Raw genomic sequence first — 23202 nt, 5'->3', positions numbered from 1 at the left:
CTCCAGACACAATAATTTCAATATTTACATCCTCAGTGCCATTACACAGAACCACAGAATGGAAGGGCTTGGATGGGACCTTCAGAGATCATCTAGTCCCACCCCCCTGCCAGAGCAGGGTCACCCAGAGCAGGCTGGACAGGAACACGTCCAGGGTTTGGAATGTCTCCAGAGACGGAGACTCCATAGCCTCTCTGGGCAGCCTGTGCCAGTGCTCTGCCACCCTCAAAGGAAAGAAGTTTTTCCTCAATTCATGGCCTTATGCTCTTGACACCCGCCCTCTAGATATTGATAAGATTCCCTCTCAGTCTTCTCTTCTCCAGGCTGAACAGACATGACCAAGTGTCTGCTGCAGGAGCAGGATTTGGAAAAGCTACTGACTTCTGAACAGCACAGTTAGGAGAGAAAACGCTTTCTTGGGTAGAAATCTACCCAGAATTAGCAGTAAATTTCACTATGTGGAGCTTGTCTTTGAAAGCTTCTATTTAACTTCACACAATTCTACCATTAACAAACATCTCTGCATTAATGAAAACAGCCTTAAGAGCATCCCTTGAAATATTCCATCTACAAACCCAGAAGCTCCTCCTCTCCAATATATCTTCCACAGTTCGATACATCATTTTGTTTGCATCAATTTGCTCATGAGAACTAGATTTCTGTCCTGGCGTTTCCTGCCTTGGACAGGAGTTGAGCAAGATAATGATGTTCTGAGCCAGCACCAAGCACATGGGCTGGCAAGAGTGCATACAAGATGAGAGGAGTATTTGTCTTCCGAAGTACCTTTTTATTTTAGTGTTAAGTGCATTACCAAATTCAAAGGTTCGCTTTTGTCAAAGAGATCATTGTTAAACCTCACATGCTTTTAGGCTGCATCTATGTCAGACTACACCTCTGCATTAGTGCCAAGCCCTAAATCAATTAGGACTTTAAAGAGACCTTCATTTTACAGACATGCTTTTTGTCCAGGGCAAGCTTAATACAACCCCTCCAGCAAAAGGGGTTGTAAAGCAGCACGAGCGTCAAAACATCCCCAAACACTTAACCTGAGCTCTGCCCTGCCAATCTGCCTCTCTCCAAGAGTCAAAGATCAATTACAGACAATTACAATTATTCCAGTTAGAGGCATAATTTTGGATGTGTCAGGGATAAGCACACTGGTTGCCTGGACTGATTCCAGAAGACTGATGAACTCTAAACCTGGCTCACCTGGAAGCTAGAAAGTCTCAGAAGCAGAGCAAGGCAGGTCAATTCCCATCAACACAATAGAAAAGTCATCACAGATGTGCTGTTTTAATGCAAGTTTCAAAATAGCCAAAAGAATCAAATCAGAGTCATTAAACCCAGCTCCGTATGAAAGGCTGCAAAGGATTCAGTTTAGAACACACATTGAGAGTAAAACACTCAGCACACCACCCCACCCCAAAATCTACGTATATATTTGCAGAATGATTTCTGAGGAAGTTCTGACTTCAGATCAAATGCCTACTGTTGAGAGAAAGGATATCTAATAATGTTTCAGATTCAAGGACTTGGTTATAACTGCACATGCAATTAAGTCTGAACATTTTAAGGAATTACTGCTCTTCATTTTTGTCCGCAGTGGTTCGTACTACCTGGCACTTTAAATGGACATGAATTTCCTGATCATTAGTTACTGAATCTCAGTTGACAGATAGTAATATATAGTTGTGAAAAAGGTAACAGTATTGAAATCCCAAGCGCAAGAACACATCTGACTACTTTAAGACATCCATGAACCACTCCAAAAAGAACATGTTATAGGTACAATACAGATACATTACTTTCAGCTACTATAAAATGACACAAGGTGAAGTGATTCACTGGGATCCCCTAATGAATTACTCATTTTTAATCTCAACTGTCCAGACACTGGTATATATCAATAATAAAATAAAAAAAAAGGTTAAAAATAGTGTACATTTTAGCACAGAAGGCAACATTTGAATGAATAGAAGCACATCATTTTAATTTTCTTTGAAATGTAAAGCAATCCAAACAAAAAAAAGTCAGCTTTTACAGAGTAAATGCACATAATTTACAGCCAACTACATGTATGTAAGAATAATAGCAAACCTCACATGAACACTGAAATATTCTCAAACTGCCATTTGTGAGCGTTTAGCTATGACTCTGAGGGCATAATTATGTTCACATATGCAGGGTAGGCAGACTCTCTTAAATAGAAGAACTGAAAACTTAACTGAGTCTTAACAGACAGAAAGTTGAAAAAAAAAAATAGCAGTACATTTACCTAGGCACACTTCAGTGTTCAGCTTGTTTTCCAAATTTAAACAGTTTAAACAGGAAGCAACATTTACAGAGGCTCTCCAATCTTTTGTCTCTGGAAGCATTCTTTTAAAAATGCTACAGTCTGAGGAATGTTACAAATGTCATTATAAGAAGAAAAACAGAATAGCAGAAACTGTCATTAACAAACATCTCAATCCGAAAGGAAATATACGGAGTGCGTTATGTAAACAGGGAACTAGATACATACAATGTCGATATACAAGTGGACAGGCTGATGTTTCAGTTACAATTAAATCAAAAAAACCTCCATAAATCCCTCGTGTAAACCTACTTGAAACAACACAGGCTAGCAGATCAGAAATGCCGACAGAACCAGCAGATCCACCTGTCAGCCTGAAGGCTGGGCTCAGCCCTCGGCAACGCGCAACTCGCCTCTTCCCACGCGGCTCTGCAGGGACCGAAGGGGTAACATGGGGCTGTGAAGTGTGACGGCATTCGCTGAAGTCTGTGTTTTGATGGCTTTCCAAACTCAGGCCGCTTTTGCCATGTCCCCCCGGCACGGCACGGGCACTCGGTGGCAACCAGGGCACTGTAAGACACCGAGCTGGCCAGGCCCCGGCAGAGGAGCCCCTTGCCCGTGGTGAACGCATGCTCCAGTGCCATCTTTTGACCGGTTCAGCAAACTGCAGCGTTTCCCAAGTCTAACTGGTTGCCAAGTCAAAACTAACATCTTGCAATAACATTTGAGCCTCATCGAGGCAGGGGAAATACGTGGAAACTAATTACTGAGAGTTTTTCAGACATCCTTTGTCCCTAGCACAGAGAAGCGTGACATAAATACATTACATTGAATTATAAATCAAGATGACCATTTAAATTACAAGGAAGTTTAAATGCACTCCTTTCAGTTCTGTAGTTAAGGATATTACTGAATGTAGCATCTTCTTATTCCCTTTGAGTTTTTATAATAAATATCATGAAAACTACATAAATAATTTAAAGATCTTTGGGAAATATTTCAGAGGTAACTTTGTATGTACTAGTAGTTTAAAAATAACACAAAATCCCAAGAAACTCTGGATTTACGTTTTGTTAGGTAAAAGCAAGCCAAAAAGATCACCCCTGAAGTTTAAAACATTGCTTAAACGCCCATTAAGAAGGTGGAATAGTAAGCTGATTGTCTATTTTTAGCTGTTGTCTCTTATGTTCAATTGTCCCCATCAACCTTTTTGTACTTAGCAACTCCAGGGGGTCTGTTCTCACCCAGACAAGGCACGCACATGGCACCCAGTGAATTAATGGGAGATGAACATGTAATCAAGGGAGAACGTATCCAATAAACAGAGAGCAACTCTCATGAAGTCTAGGTTAACCTGAGTGTTAACTGTATTCATGAACTCCTAAACTGAATATTGCCTTTGCCAATTTAAGTTTTGGCTATGACTGAATAATCTGGATAGCCTGAAGAGTAATCCACTTCCTACAGAACAAAAAATTACCGTCAGTAGCTATTCCTGCACTTAGTTATCCCAACAGCAGCATCACAGCAAGACTTCAGTCAGTCACGAGTGCTCCAGATTTTTCCTAGGAAGATAACTAGAAAAAGCCCACTACAGCACACATTTAATCACTCCTCTTACTCGTTTAAAACAATCAAGTTCACCTTTACAGGCACACCACAGACCATGCTCTCTGTCTTTAAAAAGGTAAGATAACATTTTCCAAAGAGAAGGAAGTTAATACAGCCAAGCCTCCATTGCAAGGTCGCTGTACATGCTATAGGTCGCTTTTAGAAGTATCAGCAACTAGTAGAGCAAGTTACATGAAGTACTCCAATACTTTGACACCATGTGGAGAATATGACAAGGGTCAAAACAAAGGAAAGAAAATGAGAAAAGCCCAGACTGATTGTTCTGTAAGCTTCAAGCTTTTACATACAGCCCACAGAACTACCACAACAGAGATGCCATAGATCTACAGCATAAAATGTTTTATCCTGCGCTGCTCACATAGAAATCAAACTACCTGCCTTGTGTAAAAGCAAACTGCATGTTTTGAACATAGTTTGATTTCAGATAAGAGGAAGAAAAAAAAGTCACAAGCCATCAGAAGGCCACAAAGTGCATACAGAGTCATTCGTAAAATAAAGCCATTGCACACAATGCAGTTTAAGTGAACCAAAGTACCACACTGGAAGAGTTGATAGCACAGTTCTGTCCACACCAGTGTAGCAGCATTTGTAGGTAGAAAGCTATTGCCCCAAATTTATAATGATCATATTCCTCATAAGGATCATGGATGCAGACTAAGAAGTTCTCAAGGTGCAGATAAGATTTGTTTGCAAAGCTGTACAAGTTCTAACATTAAACTTGTTATTTTGACAATCGAACTGTATGTTTTGGAAAACCCTGTAAATTATGACAGAATAAACTAGCTAAACCTTGGTGCTGAATGCCATTGTTTTGCAATTGGCTTACAGAACAACAAAAACAGTATCTGAATATTCAGACAATTTGGAGGACAAGGTTATACTGTCAGCTGCAGTTCTGTACATGGGCTCAAGTTGGAAGAAGTGATACAGCAATTATCAAGGGGAATGCTTACAAGAAAATCTCAATTACGATTTTCTCCATCATTCTGCACAGAGGCTGTCTGCAGTGAAAAAATCTATCACAACTTCTACAGTTTTCTGCTTTCTGGTTGCCTTAACCATGGCGATATGTGTTCTTCCCCTGCACTCCCATACAGCTACTGCTAATACAAGTCAGGCTTTGGCAGACATTTTAGGACAATACAGCTTGTTCTTAGGTAGCATGAAACTATTTGAGTGAATCCTGTCTTCACAAATGGCAGGCTGGACTAGTTGAGATTTCTCAACACATCAAGAAACCTTTAAAAGGCCATGAAGTAGCATTCAGCAAGTTCTTCCTTAGCTGTGCGAGTGACCTGAAGGCTGGCAAGGAAAACCGATGATATAGCAGAATGTTTTATACGTCTCTCTCTTGCCTAAGAAAGGAAAAGTTCCAGAAAAGAAAAAAAGATGATGCAGCAGAACTAGAAATCCACATACACCAATATCAAGAGATTGATAACCTGAAGAGTTCAACAATCAGATCCTCTCTAACTAACCTACAACACTGCTCAAACTTCAAAGAAAACAAGTATCACCTTTTTAGTGAAGAAATAACTCTGTTCTGGGTCCCTGCGCCATATTTTGTCTTGAGGTAGCAACATGGAAACCTCTATACACTGACTACTACCTCAAGTCTCTATGAGCCTTCAGAGCAACTGAATGGAAGTTTTGGGTATGGAAGTACTGTCTTCCCCATTCTTCAGGTTACTGTGCAGTAAAACAGAACAAAAAGGATGTAGTTGAGAGCAACAACTAAGAGAGGTGAATAAGGCTGCCCAAGAATGTAGTTATGCCCCCTCCCTCACCCATCAGGTCTCTGAAAATGACTGAATGGTCTTGTCTAGATCAATAGATGAAAAGGAAAGTAACAATTTTGAATTAAGAGATGGATAAAGGCATTCCCTAAGGGGCAGTTCCCATTTGTCACATTGCCAGGAGACCACACACAATAAGGCAGCAAAATTATTCATGGTTGCCCACAATCAACCTTCTGTTTTGTCCATAGCTGCATGTTCCTCATGTAACTTTCCTTTTGCCCACCACATTGGCACTGACATTCAGTGGTCCACTCCAGTCTTTCAATCTTCCACCTTCTTCTAGGAAGCCTTGTCACGCTGCTATCCATCGAGCAAGTAGACTACCACTTCATAGGTTGACATCATGATAGCTGTGTTTGGAATCTGTCTGATCAGATGTGTAGTTAAACCTCGGTAGAGGGACCCATACCCTTCTTCTCGCACAAGCAAAGATAATGTCTGGAAGAAAGATCTGTATTTTGTTCCCTCTTCTCTTAGTCTTGTTCGTACAACCTCTGCACAAAGAAAACCAGATGTGGTTATATTCACCACTTTCCATTATCTTTCTATTTATCTTAGTGATTTTACATTACAACCTTCCCCTCCCCAAGTTTTCAGTCTCAGAAGAACTCTTTAAAAAAGGAAGAGGAAGACAGAGAAGCAAACTAAGTATGCATAAAAGAACAAGTTAAATTTTTGGCAGTATTAGATATGCAAGCAAAGTTCACTGCTCATTAAAAATCCAGAAAAGGACTTTTCTTTGGGCTCACGTTTTAGCTTGAAAGTTGCCATTAATGAAATACTCAATCCATTAACATACTCAATGAATACACAACTACCTTGCACAAAAATTACATGCTACTGAAAACCAAACTAGACAGACTGTTTTCCTAAACGGGGGACAAGAACTTGCTGGCAAATTATGTGAAATTGCTGAGTATATAGAGAGATTCCAAGTGAACAAAGACTTTCTCCTTAAGTACTTTGGGCCATACTCCGGCAAATCCTTTGGAAAAATAAACATTACCTAGGAAGAACCCATGCTAGATATCCACTTAAAAATACTTCCATTTACGAATACTATACTCACATTGACTTGCTGAATCTAATGCGAAAAGCTTTAGACAAAGAAATAGTTCTTGAGCAAGCAAGCCAAAGTTTGCTACAAATATCACCAAAAAGCCTCCCTTTGATAAGTTTGACTCAGGCTGTCAGCCGTACATGCCCCACTTACCATGGGGATATGCTATGGATGTTGCACAAGTTTTAGAAGTGGCAGCAGCCATCATCATTCCAACAAAGTCCGAAGCTTCTTTTGCCGATTCATCCTCACTGTCCATGGCAGAAGCAGTCTTATACTCCAGTAGTTTCCTCTTGATACTCTCATAAATAACAAAGTGAATTACAGTCTCAGATATGCCTGCGTAGGATGCTGACATTCCTCTGTAAAAGCCTTTAATACCATCTGATCGATAAACTTTTCGGACACATTCAAAAGCACTCATTCGCTTTTCTCCACGATTCCTAAAAAGGAGAGAGCAAGACAGACATGAAGCTGGTGCAACCTGAGACAGGAAAATAATTAAACTGTTTTGTTTGAGTGACAAGAGGACTCAGGAAACATCTCTCACTGATGCTGACGGGTTCCAATTCAGATACATTTAAGAACACACAACCTGAAGTGAAAGTCTCAAAGGCCTTCGGCACTGAACACAGGTAAAGCCTTACACTGAATCCAAGCCAAACTTCATACGGTGACTACAGAAAAAGCATCACGTAGACAAGCTGAACAGCTCTAGGACTGCCCAAGTCTTACAGAATAAAGGACTAAATGGCTTGAAAAGACACTCCTAAATGAACTGTAAATGTCAATGACCCATGAAAAATGAACATTTTGTTCTGCGTAATGAGTGGACTTTCCCTAAGTTTTGCTTCAAACAGCTCCAAAGCATGGCAATTTCCCATCCTGTTCCAGAAGTGCAGGTCTTGCAGTACAGCTCAAACTAAATGATTCTATGGCTATAAGGTGTATGCACTTGAAAGCCGTGGCTAAGAGTTCAAACAGCAGGCCTCACAGCATCACAGCTATCAGCAAACAACAAGGATATCCAAAGGAAGCATACCAACCAATACAACACTGGTAGCTTTTATTTGACTCCATTAAGACACTGCTGATGTCAAGGAAAAAGCTCATTAGACAGACTATATCAACCAATATTTGGTAAACAAAATCTTATTCCCAAAGCTAAAGCTTGCTTACTGAACTGATTTGTGAACACTGAAATACTTAGCATACCGTACACAGCTATGCAAAACCATCATGAAACTGAATAAAATATGCTTAATTGCAGCAGCAAGCGCAGACACTTGAAGCATATGGATTCTGCCAGCAGAGGTCTCCCGAGTGAGCAAGTCACACAATAAAACAGCAAAAAAACCTTGTAAGAAGTTACAGTAACTCATATGGACACTGACAAAGCAAGACAGCCAGTGGCAGTAGCTATTATGCAAGTAGAATGAGGCATCACTAGATGCAGAATTTAAGTCCTGATGGTTTGAACCTGCAGCGTCAGACAGCAATGAAATAAGGTACCAAGCGCAATTAAGAGAAAGAGTGGGCACACATAGCTGCAAATCAGATCTTGAATAAGCTAGGTGGTAGATGCTGCAGAGGACTGCGGGGCTGGTGCTGATCTGCTGACAAGCAAAAGAAAAGAGTCAAGAACAACTGGTGAGAATAACAGTTGGACCTACAGCTGCCAGCTCCAGGGGCACCCCAATCCCCAGGTCCCTGGTACACCTGGATGGGTGCACTGACACAGACTGCTCTAAGAGCTTGTTCTTCTGATGCGCAAGATGCATAACCTTGTTGTGAAGGCCAAAGCAATGTCACTTTGGAAACAAAAAAATGCCTTCTCCAGCTCTTACTGGGATCAGTGAGATTTTTGAGAACTTCAACAGAAACAAGATCAAGCCAGGACAATGCCACCCGACAAGTGTTTTTATTTCCCTAATAACAGCAACTGAATTAGAAGAGCTGAGAATACAGCATGTGCTAGATTAGCCCATGTAATCGTAGTGTCCTACACAAAGACAGAAGGTACTTCCTTCAGGTCTCCCACATGAACTGTGTGCTTGATACAATGTACAGAAATAACGTGCACAAGCAATTCATAGTTTTCTCTAATTTCCTTAAAGCCCTATTATTTAAGCAATTTAACTGATTAATCAGTAAAAAAACAAGTAGAGGCACAAGATGCCATCAGGTTGCATGTAGCACCAAAACCCCCTTGGAATTAGCCATGAAATTATCATGGCAATCATACGGTGGCATTACAAAAAAATCTCACAGTAAAGCTAGTTCTGGAATACATTTACTGTGGTCACCTTGCAGCTGACAATATACCTGCTAAGAGGAAAAAAGCTAATATGCACTTAATACAGAAAGTCCAACAGATCTCCAAAATAGGAATATGTGGCTCATTAATGTATTTAGGATGGCTGAAGAAAGAATTTCATATCGCATGCTAAGTTTTAAATAAGAAAGTCTACAAAATGAACAAGACAGTTGCACTGAGAGACTTGCATCATATCGGTCTCTCCCTAGAGTTTTAAATAGATGAGAATATAGTCTTTCTTCCTCCTTATTTGCATAAAATTTTACTTCTTTACAAGTTTTGTAATAATAAACAGTTTCTGTAATCAATTCTGTAATAAGTCTAAACAACTATTGACTATCTCACATTAGAACAATTCCTGTGTTTGGATCCACGAAAGCAGCCTTCCCCTTTTTATAATAGGCTAGAGCTCATTCTACGCAAAAAATGAAAACCAGGATGTTTCAGGCTTTTTTCTAAACTTGTGCTAAAATACTTAAATCCTTATTTCAGGGATGTTTAGCTCAACAGCTAAAAACAGAGAGAATGTATTACTGAAGGAAAATGTAAGCACATTTTTGGTAGAACATTATTTTAATGAGGCTGTAACCTTGTAATTAATTCCAAATTCGCTAGCCAGTCTACTACAGTGCCTCAAGAGTGCCTCAGAACAGAGATTAAAATAGAGAAAAATGATAGTGTAATTTGAAATCTTGGATATTTAAAGGATCATTCCATTTCGGGATGCAGAACAGATTCACAACACTTAAGTGAAGTCTTATCACAGCAGTGAGATTTCCCATTGTCACTAGTAGATTCTCTTATTGAGATTCTTACCTTGCATCAAGCTGCAATCGTGTCTTTACTAGCCAAATGGGGTTAGTTGTTGTGATCGCAGTAAAACCTAAAATATTTAAAAAGAAAAGTTAGATGTCATAGTATCATAAGAGCAACTGCATCTAAGTTCAAAATGCACACAGTAAGGTACAATGGATGCAAAAACTCGGACTATACTGAATTTTAGAAAGTACCCATTGAAGCTCTTTACTGATATTTTACAAATCCATACAGCCAATAAACATTTAGCTTATTTTTTAATTTTACATTGAGTAAGTTTGATTCTTAGCAAGAGACGCCCCATGTGAAATCAGCCCAATTGTGTACATTTCTCAGCCTATCTAATCATACCAACCCTGTTTTGACACCATAGAACAGCAAAGCTAGCTAGACTAGTATTAGCCAATTTAGAAAACATGTCAATAAGAACACATTACAGATACAGCTATAGCAATTTGAGATGGTATAAAACATTGTGTCAATTTAATTTGCTACCTGAAATACAATCCGAGTTTAAAAGCATGCAGACTGAATAAATACTTTTGGTGCAGTTAAAAGGCATGTGTTACTGTAAGTTAAGAGACCTTTTAATACTGAACTATGAAGAGCAGTTAAATTTGAGCACTAATGTTTTATTTAGTATTCAAAGCAGAGATTGTTGGTTGGCCCAGGAATACTTTTACAAGGATATGAGTGTTTAAATTGTTAAAGTAAATAGTATGACTTCTAACTATCCAGACAGACAGCAACTATTCGGGCTTGCATAAGGGTTAAAGCTTTGATTTTCAGTCCACTAAAGAAAAAGAAAGAAAAAGAGAAAAGGAAACAAATAAAAAAAATAAAGAAAAGAAGTAAGAATCACTCTTACTTCTGCACAACCGTGGAGAGAAAGAGAGCAGAGTGAAAGGCAGCTCTGAAAAAAAAAATCAAATAAAAAAACCATCTAGAGTTGTAATACCACACGTGCACCATTAATGAGGTGACATGTCTGCAGGAGAAAAAAGGAAAAGGAAAGAGCTGGAACATGGCCAGGCAAGAGATGATAAATTTAGACACTTGCTTTCTAAGTGACACACATTACTCATCTGTCTCTACAAAGACATGCTGCCCTCCTGCAGGGGAATGGACTGGGGTTGTGGGAAAGCAACAAGGAGTTATCTTGTTCAGTGCATATCTGGTGCACAATACTTATACAACAAACAGGCTATCGATAAGCTTGTTTATGGAGATCATTAACAGCTTACATAAATATATGTCTTTAGCAGAACGGCTTGCATACGTGTTACTTCTGTTCAATCACAATCTAGCTTTACATTGCACACAAATGACTGCAATACTCGGAGAAATGCCAGGGGATCTTAACTGTTTTAAGGTTTCTTTACCTCCCACCCCAAATCTTAAATAGGTCATTAGGATTTTCAGTTACAGTTCTAAAGACACGCTATGAGGTTTAGCAGCTACTAAGATTTAGCTATATTTCTGTGCCAGAATAGCAAAACCACATTAGGGATTTCAGTTTAATCTTTTGATTAAATAGATTTTTAAACTGACTCAAACCTCTTAACTAAATAACTTCCTATGAATTCATTGGGTTAATAATAAAGGTTTGGATTTGGCTTTTTTTTTCCCCTGATACATTACTTACTTTTCTATGCCTAGGTATGTATATGTCCTTCATATGATGGAGTGAAATCCTAACAAGCCAAAAGCATCTTTTATGTGCATTTTATGTAGGCAAACAATTATGTAAAAACTGAAAGCACGAGGGAACTAGTCTGCCATAACAAGGCACAGAATGTTTTTAAAACATATTGCACCTGCAAAAGAAGGTTCTGCAGTTCAACTAGCCAGAGCCCTTCTGACCTGTCATTTAATGCCATAGGGACTCCACTGATCCAGCAGCACTTCACCCTGGGTTGAACTGAACTGAAAGGAAGCACTGTTCTTGCATATTTTTTTTTATTTCTTTATACTAGCATTAAGAAAGTTTTAATTTTGTTTTACTCCAAAACAGAATCTTTCCATATCTATAGCGCAGTCAAGGGCACTAGAAATACACAGGACTGCAAAGGCTTTTCAATAAGGTGGGGAAAAATACCTAGCTTCCCCTATCAACACATTTTCCAGGAAAGACGTGTCTCTAGAAAACAAAACAAAATTAGCTCTTAAGTCTCTACTAGTTCTTAATTAAAAGTGAACAAGACAAAAAAAAGTCTTTTGCACTCCCATTTAATGACATGATTTGGAATTTTCTTACTGCTAGACTATATGTTAGTGTTATCTGCTCAGCCCTTTCTCCTTCTTTTTCAAACCCCGCAAAAAATGGTCTCTCTAGATCCTAACCCTGGAACAGGAAGGCAGTATCTGCCCCAAGCAGCAGCCTGATACTTCTCGGCAGGCTGGGAAGAGTATATTGGAAATTGGCGGTGAAGCGTGGCTGGCACAGGGTGCGACTTACTCTGAACTTGCACTCCCTGGGTTGCTCTAAATATGACTTAAGCATCACACCCCTGCTGGCAGGATCAGACACTTAGCAGCAGAGCCAATTTTTTTTCCCTAGGGCTGTCGTAAGCCTAAATAGCGTGACAGTTCAAGCCAAAGCTTTCAAATCAAAGAGCCTTCAATAATTCAGGTTTCAGGATGAAGCAACAGCTCAATTCTTACAGGCAGTGTAAATACAGCCAGTGGAAGAAGAAAAATTAAAAGTTGAGTGATGCTAACACCCAAAGAAAGCACTGCAAAACATGAAACATCCAGAATTTTGGGATCTTTGATAAGATAAGCTTTTCTTTTTAAATACAGAAAAACTGTAGCAAAAGTACTGGTTAAAAAAATAAAGATGGGGGGCTTTCAACAGCTACTACGAAGTGCTACCAATTGTATAAATTGTTTCCTTTTTCTTTTTTTTTTTTTCCTTTTTAGAAGTCTCAGTGAACTTTATAATGCTTTACAATGCTCAATGTGTTGTATCCTCAAGAAAGATTAAGATTACAGATTCATTAGAAGTATAGATCAATATGGCAATACCAGAAACTCCTGTACTTTTCTATGTTTCATTTTATTCTATGAAATTGTATCCCAGTTTCAGATGGAAAGAATTATCTCAATCTACTTTTTGAGCTGTATCAGCTACTGACAGGTAAGATCCCAGGTATTCCTATTATGCATCACATTTCAAAGGTTAGGGGTTTTTTTTAATCTATAAGAAAATGTAATTGATACAGACACATGTGAATATGAAATGTTGAATTAAAATCCAAAGTAGTAAAATAAAAACAAACCAAAAGAGAAAACAAAAGAGACAGAAAGGAGATTGTATACATATTAAAAAAAGAAAAAGAAAAGAGGTCTTTGAAATAATGTGACAACACAGAATATCGGCTGCAGCACTTTAAAGGCAGCTCTGGGACACTGAAAAAAAAGATAAAAGGCCTTGCTGAACCCAGTAGGGACATTCAATTAGCCAGAGCTAAGTAAAGTAGCAGCCATCAGTGAAAGGCATTTGCCACCTTTCCCTGAACTGCACAGAAAAAAATAACTCTTAACTGAGTTAAGAAGTGATGTCTTTGCACAATGCACATCATTTGAGTTCAAGATAAAGAAAGTGAATTCCCCTTATTTTGTTTATTTAATAGATAATTACAAACCCAATGTGTGGTTCTTACACTAGAGGCTGCAAGAGACGCTCAGTTCAGTACTCACGAGGTTTAAGTTAGTCCATATTTCTGCAGGAAGTGACCTGCGGATGGGGAGCATGAGATGACACGATCTCACTCTTTTCACGGGAGAAATGTACAGTAAATGCCTAAAATAGACACAGGCTTTTCTGTATCATAACAACAAGCAGTGACCTCAACAGACACATGTGTACAAATCGAATCCCACTGGAAGGATTTGTGAATTAGTTATTGTGAGATCTAACTGTTTTCAGGTAAAAGTTTAGGAAAAAAAAGAAAGAAAAATAATCAGAACAGGCCACAGATATTAAAATAGTTGTGTAAAATACACTGAGTACTGAAATTTCTGCTCATTTGCAGCAGTTCAATTTTTTAATCTCCAAATACTTACCTATATATCAAATTTACAAGTGAACCCTCCTTATTCCCCATTCCCTCCCCAAATATAATTCAGAAAAGCTAGCCATGTCTTAACACTGAAAGAGATAGATGCCTTATGAAATCAAACTTTCTAATATCAGCAACCAATGAACTATATATGGATTTTATTTTGTATTAAGTAACTGGGTACATACTACTAAAAACTTACAAGAGTATGGTACCTCTGTAAGTAAAAAAAAAAAGTGGTCCCAATTTTTTTTTTTTTTTAAAATAAAAAAAGTCTACACTTGGGTTGGTTTGCCAGTAGAGTTACAGAAAGAACAGCAATAGTATACAAGGCAAAGTAGTTTTGCAGCCATGTTGTCTGAATGAGGCTATGAATCATCAAACAGGCAAATCAGAAAGCCATACAGGAATCAAATATTTCATTCAGTTCTCCACAGAAGGTTTTATTCTCCATTGTGGCAAAAGAGATTGATTAAGTGCAATGAGAAGGCAGAGCTTATAACAAATCTGAGAATTTTGCCTAACTGTGAAATGTACAGAGATAAACTATCTTCACACATGCAAACATTCTCCTTGTAGTATGCTTCAGATATATTCACTGTCCAAGTTTGCAAAAAGAGAATCATGTGATATGCCAAGTAGTAAGCAAAAAAGATTGCCAAGTATTTCTTCATGTCAATATACAGATATTTTATGTACGACGGTGACGTGAATTGTGGGAGGCTAGCACACAGCGAGAGAAAAATATTGATTTCTAATTGCATAAGGCATCAGTTACTAACATGTAGCATAATTCACCCTCCTTGGGATAAAACAAACTTACTAAAAGAATCTTAACAAACCCAAAACCACACATTTTATCTCAAGAAGGAAGAATCAGGCCTAAAACCAAACAAAAATGCTTAAAATGCCATACCTCAGATTCTTGCTCCCAAAAGTGCCATGTGCATAAAATAATCCTCATTTAACAATGACATCAGTCTAGCCTGAGATACTTTTGTACTAACATGTGATACAAGTAAACAGTATTTAAAGTGACTGAAGTTCACTACTTACACTACTTTCATATAGCAGTAAGTTAGATTTTTTTTTAATTGTATTTTTGCATCATTATCATATTTTGCAACCTACAGGAAAAGTTTTGTAAGTGCAAACACCACCTCATGCTCATTAGGTATTAGAAACCTTTATGTAACAGAAAGGTCAAATCCAAACAAAAAAAATCCCTCATTTAAGACTGAGTTACTCAATTCCTTACTGAAACCATTGGCAGCTGCAAAAGAAAAAACCAATACTGATTATTTTTGCTAATTAGTAGAAGTGTTTATCCACCTTGCCAATTTTGAAATCTTACGTTCCAAAGCAAATATTACGGTGATCTTCTATGTTAACCTGTAAGTTAACCAATTAAGAGCTCACATTCAATCTTGTCCCTGTTATTTTGCCATTTCCTTAAGGTGATTTGCATCATATAGCAATACAAACCTTGCAGGTAAAACTGTTAATAGCTGGTTTAAGTGCATTTTCTGAAATATATTAGAATTACAAAAACATGGTTAGCATGTTCCCAAGAAAGCACTGTTAATTTTAGCTACAGTCCTTTACATATAAATCAGAATACCGCCAGTAATGAGTACCAAGAAATTGTTTGTCAAAGAACCTTCTTTCAAAGCTCTTCCAGAGAATGTTTGTAGTAGACAGTGCCAAGCCATTTCAAGAGAAAGAAAGTTGTGACCTGTAGTGTGAACCTGCCCTGGGCATTCAGTTTCACCAGCTATCTGGTTTAGGAATACAACTGCAGAACTAGGTAAGTGTGACGGAGATAACAACCACAAAAAGTGCTCAGTATTAAAGCTGGTACGCAAATATAAGAAGGTCAGACAGCAATTAAGGCTCAAATACATTTACCCCAGTCTCCTACAGTCAAAATTACAAATGCATAATACCAACCTTCTGGAAGGGAAGCAAGTCAATAAGCAGATACAGAACTCTGACAAACTACAGTCTGTGTCTGCAAGCACTTGGGAAAAGTCACTACAGTGTATCTCCATAAATGTTCTTTTCATTATGGAACGAGGGCAGTAACTTCCAAAGATAAGGAACACTCTCAACCTTTGTCTGCAGCATTGCATGAGTTACACAAGTTGTCTTCAATTGAGGATAGATTTGGTTCTATCACCCGTACTTCCCCCTCCCCCCCAATTTAAGGGCATGTTTTATCCCCTTGACAAAATGCTGAAGACAAGAAAAATTAATTACTTAATTAGGGTTTCTGGAGCAATTAACTGATTAGGATAAACTTTTCATGAAATCCCCTTCCATCTCATTCCCCATGCTGTTCACCTACAAACAAAACACACATTTCCAGGTGATAAGAAAATACTGCATCAGCCAAGTAGCTTATTTGCCCATTTAAGACAAAATAGCTCTTCTTATATTTCTAAGTCAGAAGATTTAAAACCACCATTGCATTTCTCATGTGCTAGAGATGAGCATTAGTGTGTTAAAGTACAAAGCCAATGTCACTTCAATTTTCCATGCTATATAAAAATTTCTTTGTATCAGATTATTAGCAAGTATTAGATGGAAAACTAATCGTATTCATTACTCTGACATCACCTTTGGCAGTCTATTCCGGATCACTAGTACTCACATAACAGTGGTTGTAAAATTTGACAGGAATTAGAAACTTCAACAGGCTAATATAAAACTGTCACAGTTCATCTGTGAAGTGTCTATGGCCTATACAGAAGAAAACTTTTGAAATTTTGTTTTTGTGTAGGAAAGACACAGACAACAATAGGTAAAATGTTGCCAGCCCAAGTTTTGATTTCCCCAGCACAAATCCATGACCATAACTCATCTCAGTTGCCTTTAGCTCCCCTTGTTAATAATACCAAAGCACAGAACATACAAATCAAGCAACAAAAATTGGTAGCTACTAAAATACAAAGTTACACTGCAGATATAAAGTAGGAATTAATTTCTAGAGATGAAAATACATGAAAACTACAGAAATCTGTTTATGTCACTTTAGTGGTAGAGCAAACTTCACACAGACTGGTATTTCAGCAAAGGAGGGGGGGCTGTTACATGTGATTTATACAAATATCTGTAGGTGAATTTCAGAAAGACAAAAAAGCTGTAACAGAAAAAGTTATGATAAAAAACAGATTAAAAGCATTATGCCAGAGTTCAGCGCAAACAATGTTGTTTATAGCTTGCAGAGCAAGAAGTTACTGTTTTGAAAGCTTTCATTTTACATTTCACAAGTTTACAATCAAGAAAGCAAGCATGCAAGTTTTCCTAGAAAAGACCATTCACTCACACACTTAAAGATCTTCATGAACACGAAGTGCAATGTTTCACACGCATATTCTCCAGATAGCTTGTTTAATGAGAGGCCAAAGAAGGTAACACTACAAAGAGTTCATTCAATCACTGAACTTTGTTTTTTCCACATCTATTGCCGCCTCTCATTTGTAGACAGGACTCTAGAATGAAGCTAAAAAGTTACAGATCCTTACCTGCCACACCAGCTGAAATCATGTGTACCTGGGTAGAATCTGGATTGAAAATACTGTTCAACTTTTCCTTGCAGTTTGAGTAAGCAGCAAAATATATCGCTCTAAAATCAGAACAAAATCCAAGTTATGTTTTGCATGTTGATACCCTTTAAAAGCAGCGCCACTAACTTCACTAAATCAAGATGACCTTGGTTCAAGCCTTATTTCCTAAATAGAAAACTACTCAAGGAATTATGCTTACAAATTAGTGAGACTATTCTAGGAAGGAGGAACAGCATACTTCACAACTTTTCCTTGCACAACAGCTCCAATTAACAATTAGTGAGGGGAAGGATAGATAACTAGAAATATGGCAGTGGTTTTTGTGACACTAGGAAGTTTAGCCAGGGAAGATAAACACCGTTGAATTAACTGGAATTACAGAATTCTGTATGTCTCAAATAATGGATCAAATTTGTGCTAATAGGCATAAACTCAATTCAATAGCATTGCAATTTCCAAAAAACTAGCAAGTATGTAGCTTTTTTTTTTTATAAACTAAACAGCACACAATATTTATAAAATTGTTCTAACATTTAAAATGTAAATATTGATACCTTGTCGTTACACTTCCTAATGTGTAGTTATAAATATTTGTATTTTAAATGTTAGAACAGCTGTTTCTTCAGTTTTGTATTTAACTAGACATAGCTTTTTTCCTTAGAATACACTACCAAAAAATATTTGTAAACTTATACTACATTCCAGCTGGCATCAAGACAAAGCTAGACAAAAGTCAGCACATCAGTGTAAAATATTAGGAAAAAAAGCATGTTTTCATCCATTAAAGCTGAAAAAATTATTTTAAGCACATCTAAACCTCACATTTAAGGTTCTAACTCAGTTATTTAAACTCACAGATAACCGTCTACAAGAGGAAAAACGAGCATGCAAGTTTTCATGAACAGAACATTAACCTCATTAGCTGTGCAAACATGTTTTTCTTTATTATAAAAAAGATAAAATGCTTGCTTCTATGGGTGTAATTTCTAAAATGGAATCTGAACTCAGTTAAGTATACTGGATGTATTATGAAACATGCTTCTCTACAGCTTATTTAAACAAAGAGCTGCTGTTAAATCCACTTAGCTAATGCTTAATTGAAATGAAGTACAGGATGAAGCCCGAGTCAGCCGGAGGGGAATGAGGATGTGCTTATTTATAAGACTTCACACATTATACCAAGTTGACACTTTTAGTATGAACACAGGGCTGGGGGCAGGGGCAGCAGGGAAGCAAGCTAAGTATTTCCCCTGGGGGAAGAAGGGAAGGGAATTGTAACATACAGCATAAAATTTCCTGAAAAGACATATAGGGTTTATTTTTTGCAACTGAGGATTTTTTTCATTGAGGATAGCCACTTATAAAATAGAACTCACTGCCACATAAAAATTGCTGTTAAAAAATAAAAACCAATATTTAACATTCAGATCCAGACTGGACTGTCAAACAAAGAGGCTCTTCAGTTTAAAAGTACCCCACTGGTGTCAAGAAAAAAGAAAGCTACTGGAATTACTTCAGCTTCTCCAAAAAGCAATGCTAAGTTAGTGATCAGTAAATATCTCAAGTATTCCTAATTCCTTAAAAATTCTGCTAAAAGTCCTCCAATTCCTGAATTATGTTTTTTGCTTATTCATGCAGAGGATATATAAAGCAACACCTCATCTGTCAGATTTAAGTAGAAGACAAATCAATGCTGAATGGTAAGTCCAGTTTAATAAAGTTTTCTAGAAGCATCCAGAGACCTTAAACCAGAAAAGTTAGGATACTCTCCAAATGGGGTAGGGGAGTCCTGTCTCCTGCAGGAGACAGGAATAATAACATCTTCTGTTCAGACCAAAAAAGAAAAAATAAACGAAAGCAGGGCACTAAGTCAAGGGAAGAATAAAACCTTTGTGGAATATAGTCCCCTCTGCATAAACACACTTCTCTTAAAACAGAATAGAAAGGAATAAAAATGGGCCAAAAGATGACTATAGCCTCTTCCAGGATTAAGTATTCATATTAGTTTTACACAACTTTGATTCCATACTCTTCATTAGGTATTCTCCTATTTTTGGACTGAACTTAGGCTAAAACTTGTACACGAGGATCAGTTCAGCTTCAGGCATAACCTGCATCTCTCTCGTGCTGCCAGCACCAGCCAAGCAGCTAGAGCATTTGTATTGATGCAGAGCAACTGACAGCAGCAATACCACTGCCAATTAGACCAGATTTACACCCTCATCCACTGCACTCTGACACTGCCCCAGTACCCTTCGGACTCCAGCCCACCGCTGGATCTGCTTCCTCTGGAACAGCTATAAGGGTGTCATTCCACCCAGTCTTGCCCTTTTGGAAGTTTCAGAGCAGGCTTCCTACTGCAGGAAGCCTTTGCTTCACCAGAATTCAGGAAGAAAGACACAGTGTTTTAAGGCTACAGTCACACAATTGCTCCCTAAAGATGATGGATTAACTGGAAGTTAAATCTACCTTTGTGTTTTCAAAGGTACAGATTTCTTGTTTACATGTGCAACTCCTTAAGCATTTTCCTTCTTAACTGGACAAAACTCTGCACAAGGGACAGTATACAATAGTAAATACTATTACAGTAGCATATACGACAGTAAATGCTGAGAAAGTTGGTGCAGGGATGTGGGACTGGAGCTGTGGAGTACAAGTGGCTCAATTTCTCAGACCCCATGAAGTTACCCCAGGAACCAGAGGTTATTTGCTCTTAAGTATTTAGAACTGCAGATGCAAAAACTCACTTCAAATAAATATTAAATCCCATTAATAATGTACAGCAACCAAAATGTCATCAAAATTATTTCATTTACCTGGAAGGAGCAACACCTACTAAATTAGGACCCAGCCCTCTAAACAGAGAACGAGGACCTTCCTTTTGCAAGATCATCCTAGAAAACAAAAAAGTGACAATACTGTAACATTCACATCAAAATTAAGGAATGTATTGACCACCATTACTACATCACTTTAAGCTTTACTCTGTATAAAACTTTCATCATATCTGACAATGCAGTGCTGACCACAAAAGATTAGTCATTTCCTAGATAAGCATAAAATAAGATTCCATTATTGCTTGACATGTCATAGAAATCCAGAAACTAAATGCAGAAGTAGAGCCTTATGTTGTCAACACAGACCTACCTTTGAGATAGGAACCTTACCTTATCTTTGAGATAGGAACACATACATACACAGAGTTATCTGATATTAGGAAGTTAAAGAAAGCGTCCTTTTATCAGGGAGAAAATACTAAGCATGGAAATGTTCATATTCCTGTAGGTTCTAGATTGTTCGACAAACAAAAGTATTTGTTTCTGTTCTACATTCCTTTCATTACCCTTTATCTCCCAATGTTTTTGTGTGGGAGGGACAGGGAGTGAAAGGCAAGGGAGGAGAGTGACTTATGAAGGTTCAGTTACAGCAAGTCATACGCCTTCCAAGAGCAGCTCAAGATGATGTTAGGTCTACTGCTTGTCATGCCCAGCCAGGCACATCTTTTACAATCTATTATCTAATCTTCTCAAAACCACAGAACCCTAAACATGGCTTTGCATGTGCTACCCTGGTTTGATTCTACAAGTCTCCTAACAGTACACTAAGCTACATGTCAGAAGTTAAGAGGAAAACAGCCTTTCAGATACAAGGCCTGCCTTCCCCATCTCCATACGTGATTTAAATCCACGAAGCATTCAACGAGGAACCCATCCTTCACATTATTCTTTCTGCAAGATACTGTGAGGACTCTGACTACAGTAAAAGGAAAGGGAAACCTCCAGAGTGCGCAGTGGCCCCTCCTTGAGGCTTGCAGGGATTCCCTCCTATCAGTTCTGAACCACTGCCTGCGTGCTCCTACCTAGGCACTGTTGCTGGGCTATGCAGCCAATGGTTTTTCCTCTTTGACTTGCTCCAGAAAAGACAATCTTTACCTCCTCATGCAAGGTAATGCACTCATGTTTGAGCTTAACTGAAAAATATCCAGTCTAAACACAGCTCTGGAAAGACAGCTTGGGTGGCGGGGGGTGTCACCTTCCACCTTTGTGGGATTTACAGAGAAACATAGGGATACAAACAGTGAATTGATACCTCAAATAAGGCACTACTAAAATTTTTTTTAATACCTATCCTACGTAACTGTGGTTTTTAGAAAGAGTTGAAAACCATTATGCAGCAAGGTACACTAGCATAGTAAGAGGATATCCATTAATATTCAGGTTTAGTGAAATCAATCTGTCCAACAATCTAGATGCTAATCAGATATAGTATTTTAAGAAATATGGTAGGACATGGGAGGAGAGGAGAAACAACAGCTATTTGCATCCCATCGCTACAAACTGCTCTAGCAATTGCTTTAGAACCAGATTTAAAGTTAAGGATTAACTACTTCATTAGATGTTGCAACACAGAACTATGTGCTTATTGATTTAGAAACACCGGCCAATACACACAAATCGTTCTCCTGTATATTTCTTCTTCAAAGAGACATGCAGGTTAATGACAAGTCAATTACTCAATAAAGCAAGCTACCATTGTATAAATGGCTATTTTGTTTTAAATTTACTACCAGAGCAAACACATGAAAACCATCTACAGCACTGAAGGATTCCAAAATTATTCTGATTTCCAGGAGCTGATTCACCACAGTTCTGTTGCTAAATGAAATTGAAAGTTTACGTTTGTTTTCAGTAAGCAAAATTAAAAATGGTTGTTCTTCACAGTTACCACCACTATTTAAGAATGCTGGCATATAATGTGGCCAGCAACATTTTCACTTTGTGTTCACAACAATTAGATATGACATAGGCCTGTTGGAGCGAGTCCAGAGGAGGGCCAGAGAGATGATCAGAGGGCTGGAGCACCTCTGCTGTGAGGACAGGCTGAGGGAGTTGGGGTTGTTCAGCCTAGAGAAGAGAAGGCTCTGGGGAGACCTAAAGGGAGCCTACAGGAAAGATGGGGAGAAACTCTTCATCAGGGAAGGAAGTGATAGGACAAGGGGCAACAGTTTTAAGCTGAAAGAGCAGAGATTTGGATTAGGTATTAGGAAGAAATTCTTTACTGTGAGGGTGGTGAGGCACTGGCATAGGTTTCCCAGAGGACTGTGGATGCCCCATCCCTAGAAGTGTTCAAGGCCAGGTTGAATGGGGCTTTGAGCAACCTGTCCTAGTGGGAGGTGTCCCTGCCCATGGCAGGGGAGTTGGAACTAGATGATCTTTTAAGGTCCCTTCCAACTCTAACCAGTCTACAAGTCTATGATTTCACTATGTGGGTACAGTTGCTCCACAGCAATAATTGGAGTATTGAACACATACCCAAAAGCACTTTGGAAATACAAATTAGACATGTCTGTCATCCTGAAAGCATTTCTAACATTTGCAGAAGGAATTATTCCAAAAATCTTGCCATATTCCAGAGCTCAGCATGGGCATAGCACCAGATTACAGCAAAGCTGAACCCAATTAACATGATCTGTACCTACTTCAAACACTACTTAAAAATCACTACCACCACAGCATCATGTGTTACACATATAACATACACATGTACACAAAACACTCAGCAAGCTCAGTGTCTTAAGAGAAACTTAAGAGTAAAGTGCACCAGGTCTATTTGTTTCTTCTGGATCTACAGTGTCCCAAGACTTGACATAGA

General features: G+C 38.3%; 1 protein-coding gene across 4 annotated transcripts in view; it reads right to left on the bottom strand.

The window, feature by feature from the left end:
• Positions 1-1969: 1969 nt before the first annotated feature.
• Positions 1970-23202, bottom strand: part of SLC25A36 (solute carrier family 25 member 36) — a 34881-nt gene continuing 13648 nt past the window's right edge. For 3 of the 4 annotated variants that reach the window (XM_063337872.1, XM_063337875.1, XM_063337874.1), the window contains 6 exons: positions 20367-20444; positions 17509-17609; positions 10786-10830; positions 9918-9984; positions 6938-7227; positions 1970-6218 (listed from right to left, as the gene is read on the bottom strand). In XM_063337872.1, coding sequence (XP_063193942.1) covers positions 6025-6218; positions 6938-7227; positions 9918-9984; positions 10786-10830; positions 17509-17609; positions 20367-20444 — 775 coding nt within the window. In that variant the 3' untranslated portion in view covers positions 1970-6024. The remainder of the gene's footprint in view (positions 6219-6937; positions 7228-9917; positions 9985-10785; positions 10831-17508; positions 17610-20366; positions 20445-23202) is intronic. The other variant, XM_063337873.1, reaches the window with a different exon arrangement.

Source organism: Chroicocephalus ridibundus, chromosome 6, assembly GCF_963924245.1.
Source record: "Chroicocephalus ridibundus chromosome 6, bChrRid1.1, whole genome shotgun sequence".
NCBI lineage: Eukaryota > Metazoa > Chordata > Aves > Charadriiformes > Laridae > Chroicocephalus > Chroicocephalus ridibundus.
This window is presented reverse-complemented; position numbering and strand designations above follow the sequence as displayed.